This window comes from Xiphophorus hellerii, chromosome 13 (assembly GCF_003331165.1).
Source record: "Xiphophorus hellerii strain 12219 chromosome 13, Xiphophorus_hellerii-4.1, whole genome shotgun sequence".
NCBI classification, from domain to species: domain Eukaryota; kingdom Metazoa; phylum Chordata; class Actinopteri; order Cyprinodontiformes; family Poeciliidae; genus Xiphophorus; species Xiphophorus hellerii.
In genome coordinates this window covers 11,377,113-11,383,651 of record NC_045684.1, presented here as the reverse complement: position 1 = coordinate 11,383,651, position 6,539 = coordinate 11,377,113, and the positions used below count along the sequence as shown (strand labels likewise).

The 6,539-nt window shown below is 40.3% G+C and overlaps 1 protein-coding gene across 2 annotated transcripts; it reads right to left on the bottom strand.

Moving 5' to 3' along the window:
• Nucleotides 1–2,296: 2,296 nt before the first annotated feature.
• Nucleotides 2,297–6,168, bottom strand: eomesa (eomesodermin homolog a). Of its 2 annotated transcripts, XM_032581814.1 has the most exons (7): nucleotides 5,259–6,167; nucleotides 4,789–4,943; nucleotides 4,153–4,274; nucleotides 3,784–3,942; nucleotides 3,564–3,625; nucleotides 2,751–3,469; nucleotides 2,297–2,618 (listed from the first exon to the last, which is right to left on the bottom strand). In XM_032581814.1, exons 1-7 carry the CDS (start codon nucleotides 5,963–5,965, stop codon nucleotides 2,605–2,607), a joined length of 1,938 nt encoding a protein of 645 aa, XP_032437705.1. In that variant the 5' UTR covers nucleotides 5,966–6,167; the 3' UTR covers nucleotides 2,297–2,604. The 2 variants fall into 2 exon arrangements, with proteins under 2 accessions (XP_032437705.1, XP_032437704.1); XM_032581813.1 differs by having other exon boundaries at nucleotides 2,297–3,469; nucleotides 5,259–6,168.
• Between the last annotated feature and the right edge of the window lie 371 nt (nucleotides 6,169–6,539).

Sequence of the window (6,539 nt, the reverse complement as noted above, 5' to 3'; positions counted from 1 at the left end):
TTTGCAGCCTGTTGAGGAAGTTCTGTATTGTGCAATAAGTGTAGGTTCCTCAAATTTTGGGATTCTTATCTCTAACAATGCTATCAAGAAAAATTAATTCTACAGCATGAAAATAACCTCATATGAGCATCAATAAAGGGTAACTTTAACTAGTAAGAGGAATATCAAGTTGATGCAAAGCAATGCTTATTTGATAAAAGAGCGATCAGTAAGTTATTTTAGAGATTCTAGCTGTGAGACATACAACTGCTATTTCCAGAAATGCTTCTTTCCTCAATTGTCACACATCTCTGCAGCTATTCTTTCGGGTGAGTGTGGCTGCCATGCTTGGCCGGTTATAATCTTGACAGCTGTTCTCTGTATCGCAACAAATTATCAACAGGGGTCAGGGCATAAAAAAAGGGGAAGAAAAACATTGTCAGCTGCTCTAAAGCACAATTTGCTGACATGAGCAAGTGAAAACATTTTTATTCTTGAGGCCCAAACCTCCCACCTCAACCCAAGAGCCTTTTTTTTTTTTTCTTACAGCTTTCCTGAGAGGCCGGGGCAATCAAGCACTCTACCTTGTTAGGAGGTGTTAATTGGAGTTAGTCAGACTCCTCACTTTGTCAAGGAGTCTGACAACAGAATTAATTAGAATTTGAGTATGTAAATCAATTCAAATTGGAGTCCTCATAAGGGAGGATGTGAAGTATTTTTGCTGAGAGAAAAAGCAGGTGCCTCAAGCATGAGCCAAGTGCCTATTATGACTTCCCTCTTTATAGATCTTATCTTCGCAAATGCAATTTTGGAGAGGCCGAAGACATACGGTATAAATAGAGGTGTTGAGCGGAGGGTTACATGTAGACGGATTGCTGCTGGATCCCTTTTTTTGCCTGTTTTTCACATTTTTATGTGTACCCGCCTTGCATGCATGTTGCATTGCTTAGGTTAATGATAAAATGTGTGAAAACACCATGGCAACAACAGAAGCAGGACTTTGTGCTTTTCTACGCCTTTAGTAGGCCCATGTTGACGGTCGTGTCAAGTTAGACTCGTAATTCTTGTAAATCTATATTTAAATTACTCTTTGCTCACTTGAATTAAGAGGTCCAGGTGTTGGTGTAGCATTTATTTACAGAATGAAAATAATTCCTCCCCACTTTTTATGCAAATATACCAAGAGATATAAGCGCTCTGTTTACAGAAGCAGAGAAAGAGGAAATCCATTCTTGTTGTGCACTTTATTTTGATACCCTATATTCTTTCTGCCTTTATTTGTCACTTGTGTATTTAACAGATAACAGGTGTCTTTATGATTTCTTTTTGTAATCAACTGCATCTCTAAATTCTTGCTAAAACTAATGTTAAAGGTAGATTCCAATTGTTTAAAAAAAAATATGACATACCATTTTTCAAAACGAAATGACACTGCACATCTAATACAATAATAATCAATTTTTGATACACATATTCCTGAGATATGCCTCTTTACTGAAGTTATTACTTTTACTAAGGACTGTGTTGAGAACATATGTTGTTAGTGTATGTTATGTAAAAATGCTGTATGCAGTTTTTATAATGCATACAAATCAATCCTGTTTGCTTGTAAATATGACAGTCTCAAAATTTATATGCATTAATTTTAGTCAAATTAAAAAATGTTGAGAAAATCAATATTTCAACCCAATGATTTTGAGTATGCATATTTTTCTGCACCTATGAATCTGTCTTTCATATCGAACAACTGGGACATAAATTAATGCAAACTGATTTTGCTTTTGCTGTCTTTTATCAGTTCACAGTTTCAGGGATTTAATTATGCAAAAGCTCACCAGATTGAACCTGTAACACCAAATGGGCCATTTTTAATCCTTGGATTCCAGAACCATTTACCTCTTAAAACGTTTAGACTTTCCTTTGAGCCCAGTGTATAACATGAAAAATGCTGTTTGGGGCTCTTGTGTTTTCTATAAAGCACATAAAGCAATGATAAGAATTGTCATGCTGCATTTAGATCAAGCTCAGTATATCAAAAATGTTGCACATAATATAAATAAAACCAGGCAATGCTTCCAAAACATTTTGTTTTTAAAAGCTTTGAATAAACATCTCAATGTCAAAAATTTTAAGTTAAATAAGGAATCCTTTTAGTCTGCTTATGTAGCATTAAAATATAATAAACACACTGTTTCTGGTACAGCCGTCATGTTTCCAGCGTACCGTTCTATTTCTATTTGCAGTTTGCCGACGTCAATAAACAGAAAGCGGCTCATGAGGTGCCATACTTCCTTATAAAAACATACCGAGAAAGACATGTTCGACAATGCTTTATGAAAAGCCATTTTATTATTCCATTTAATAACACTCCCATGAAGACAATTTATACAAGATACATCACATTCTAAAGTGCACGAATACTGTACAACGAAAAATGACTTAAATACGGAGGGGTGGCAGGGTAGAAATCACATTTGTTAAAAAAAAAAAAAAAAAAAGTAAAAAATAATTTAATTAAATTGAACATGCTTCTTTTTCCAAAACAACAATCACTATGCATGTTTCTGCTCATGTGACAGGGGCTGGCCTGGGAAAATAACCTTGTGCAGCTTGCTTGGGGAAACACTAAGCTTTGGCACCTTTAGAGAAAAGAGAAAAAAAAAAGGCATTAACAAGGACTGGAGATCACTCAATGATAAAACCAAATAATTATATTTAGCTTAAATAAATTCAGTCTTAGGGGCTTGTGTAGAATGCATAATAACCCATGCCTTTTGGGTTGTCCTTGTTGTACTCCTCCGCAGTCAAATCCTCACACTTGATGGTGGGAGAGTTCTCTGTACTTGAGCCCCCTGGGGACATCCTGCGCCTCTTGCACACCATGGAGTACACGCCAGAATCGCTAGAGTCCACTGATTTCAACGAGTGGGACGTCTCGATCCAGGTTGAGGTGGGTTGAGCGTTTTCCTCCGGCAGTTTTTCTTTAGCAGTCCCCAGCTGGTCCTCTGCAAAGGCAGGGGGGCTCGGACGAGGAGACCAGGGCAGGCCTGTTGTCATTTTGCGCTGGTAGGAGCTCCTAGTTCCCCAGCCTGCAGCCATGGAGGCAAAAGCCGAGTCTGGGTAGTAGCTGAGGGCGTGGGAGGTCTGCAGAGACAGAGGCTTGATGCCGTATGACAGCAGGCTGCTGGTCGAATAGTCATTTTCATAGGAGAGATCCAGCTTGTTGGAGCCTGGCTGCTGAACTGGGGGAACAAACCAGCGCTGGGCAGAAGCAGCAGCACTAGGATCCTCGCCCTGCGGGGAGAGGAGGCTGTTTGTTTGGGGGACAGCCCGTTCGCCGGTGTAGAATCGGTTCTGAGGCAGGTTGTTGACAAACTGGTCCTGAAAGAAAGGCTGCATGGCATAGCGGGCGCCGGGTACAATCTGGGTAGAGCGAGGGGAGTCTGTTGGTGACGGAGTCAGCCTGTCACTCTCTGGGGCTGTGTACATCCTGTTAACAAGGAAATGCATATAAAAAAAAAAAACTCTGCAAGATTCTTGACATGCATCGGAAAAAGAAAAAAAGTTTAGTGTGCGACACTTACGAGTCATAATTGTCCCTGAAGCCTTTTGCAAATGGGTTGTGATCTATCTTCAGCTGTGTGATCTGAAATGTAAACAATAAGAAACCCAGGATTAATAATGTGCATTTTAGTATAAGCAACTATTAGAATAGAAATTAAAATTGCTTGTATATATGCAGGTCAAAATGAAAACTGCTGCATCCAAGTTAAAAAAAATAAAAACAATTATTAGAAAGCTTACATCTGTGTTCTGGTAGGCTGTGACGGCTATAAACTGGTTCTCTGGGAAGGTAAAGGTTTGAGTTCTGGCCTCGTTGTTCATGTCCTCCACCCCGTCTTCAGTCACCTCCACAATGTGCAATCGCGGTTGGTATTTATGAAGCGACTGCAAGACTATCATCTGAAAACGGAAAACCACAACATGCATCACACTCTGCTTTTCAAAAGATGACCTGCTGCATGCCTTTCTCAGTCGGTTAATATCTGGAAAACATCCTAAGAAAACAAAACAAAAAAACAGCTCCTCTAATTATCATAAGCAGGATAAAATGTAATTTGTCATGTTAGCATTTAATTATAATAAAAAAGGCATTAGAAATACATTTCTAACCTGTGTGTTGTTGTTGTTGGCTCCTTTATTGTTGGTTAGTTTTAACTTGCCAAATGAAATTTCTTGCCTCATCCAGTGAGCACCAGTGTTGGGAGATTCAGGATGGACATACACTTTGTTACCTAAAATAGAAAAGAAATATATTGTGTGAAAAACGACCAAATAAAATTATGGACAAAGCACATAATACAAAATTTGCTTACTTTTGTTAAATTTATTTGAGAATGAAAGGCAAAAAAAGGTTCTGATTTTTATGAACTCTTGCTTTGAAAAAAAAAACCCAAATAGGACCCTATATTAATTTATAACTAAAATGAAAAACTAAAAACCTTTTTTAAATTTACAATATGTTAAAAATGCAATTCTTTAGCAATGTTACCAACTGAATCAATTTAGGCCTTTTACTCCATCAATTTTAGAAAGACAAACATGTATCTGATTTCTTTCAAAATGTGAGTTTACATCATAATGAGAGCAAAAATTGCATTCTAATATTTCTGCACAAATATTTTAAGCAAATTAGGCCCGGTTCCATGTATACAATTTCCACACGTATTTTTTGGTTCCCAGTTTTTTCCCCCCAGAAATTCTGTATTTGCAAGAGCTCCTAAAATATAATTAAATGACGTAAATCACCTTGCATATTATTGTCTGCTTTTCCACAAGTGACCCACTTTCCTCCCTGAAAGCGCCAGTGATTCGGGTCGGCCAAAACAATTTCTACAAACACATTGTAATGGGCCGTGAGGTTCAGTCCGGTGATGTTGAAACTGAGGAATGGGAACATCCGTCTGCGAAAGAAAGAAAATAAAGAAAAACATTAACATATACTTATTTTTGTTGGAAAAATAGGGTGGAAAAAAACCAGTTGAATAAATTCCTACACATTTTTTGTGTTGTAGTACAGCCGGGTTTCCCCCCAATTAAAACAATCGCCATTACATTGTTTGGTTTTAAATTCTCACGTAGAATTTCCCAACAAGTTACATTTTAGAAAAAAATGTGGGTTATGATATAGCATAAGAAAAAATTAAGATTTTTTAAAATTTTTTTATAAAAGTGTACATTTCGAATAGAGTTCTGAATCCTCTAAAGTCGGTCTTTACCTGCCCTGTTTGGTGATGATCATCTCGGTCTGGTGCCGGTGGAACTTCAACCAAAGAGGCCGGTTGCACAGATAAACCTGCGCCCTCGCTCCGGCTGCGGAACCCGGTAGAGACATGGACCCGATTCCCGTCCCGGTCCCGGAGTAGGACGGGTACAAACAGCCCGGGCCCTGGCTGAACTGGTACCCTCCGCTGCCGAACTGACTCCGGCCGCTGCACATGGACGGAGCGGAGAAGCCCGCGGGCGGCAGCACAGATCCGTAGTGCAGTGAGGCCGGGTACCTGGAGCCGCTGGAGCCTGTGTACACCGAGCCGGTCTGTCCTGCGTAGGGAAACAGGGAGCAGGGGCTTGCCATGTCGGAGCTGGTCTGGGAGGAAGATATGAAGTATCTGTCTGAACCGAGCTCGTCTATGTTGTATCGCCGGCCGCTCGTCAGCTCGTCCTCCCCAAGCACTGGGGAGCCTTTCCTCCCGTCGGTCTTATTATTATAGGAGTCCCCCTCTGCCTCGCCCAGCATTCCGTTCCCCACCCCGCTCAGGTACTTTTTAGGAGCGCTGCTGGACTCTGACTCTGTGCGCTCCACCTCCTGGTAGTCGAGCTGAGAGGACGGCCTGGGGCTGTTGTTTGCGCTGTCCGACGAGGACAGGTTGTAAAATGTCTTCGGTAAATTGATGCTAGCGCTGGGAAGAATATTCTCTAACTGCATCGTTTTGTTCAAGTTCTCGCAATAAATAAATAGAGTTTTAAAGGAGTCCAGAGAGGTGGAATCTCAGAGCCGCGGAGGTGCCACCGGCGCCCGGGTTGGTCTCGGTTTCTGCAGCCCACCTCCCCTTTCACCAACGTTGGGATGTTGAAGCCTCTCCTCGCCTACAGATTTTCAGATTAAACCAGATAATGGTTTGGATGGGAGATGCTGAGCGGCTCTTATATGATTCGCTCATACACCGGATTGTAAACGTCAGGGGAGGAGTTTAGAAGAGGGGAGCAGACCCTCTCCTCAGCCAATAACAGCGCTGCTGTGGTTCAATTAGAAAGGATATTATACCAGAAGAGTGTTTAGTTATAGTTACCTTTTAAACCCGATGTGGACGTCGATTTAACTGAAGTTAAACTACAAAGGACATTTTAATAAATTAGAGTACCGTCAAAAAGTTCGTTTTCAGTAAATCAGATTACAAAGTAAAACATGCCAAGCGTTTATACATCTCAGTTTTTATTATTATTGTTTACAGCTAAAAAAAAGACAACAACAAAAAATTAAGCAGACAAAATTAAGTTCC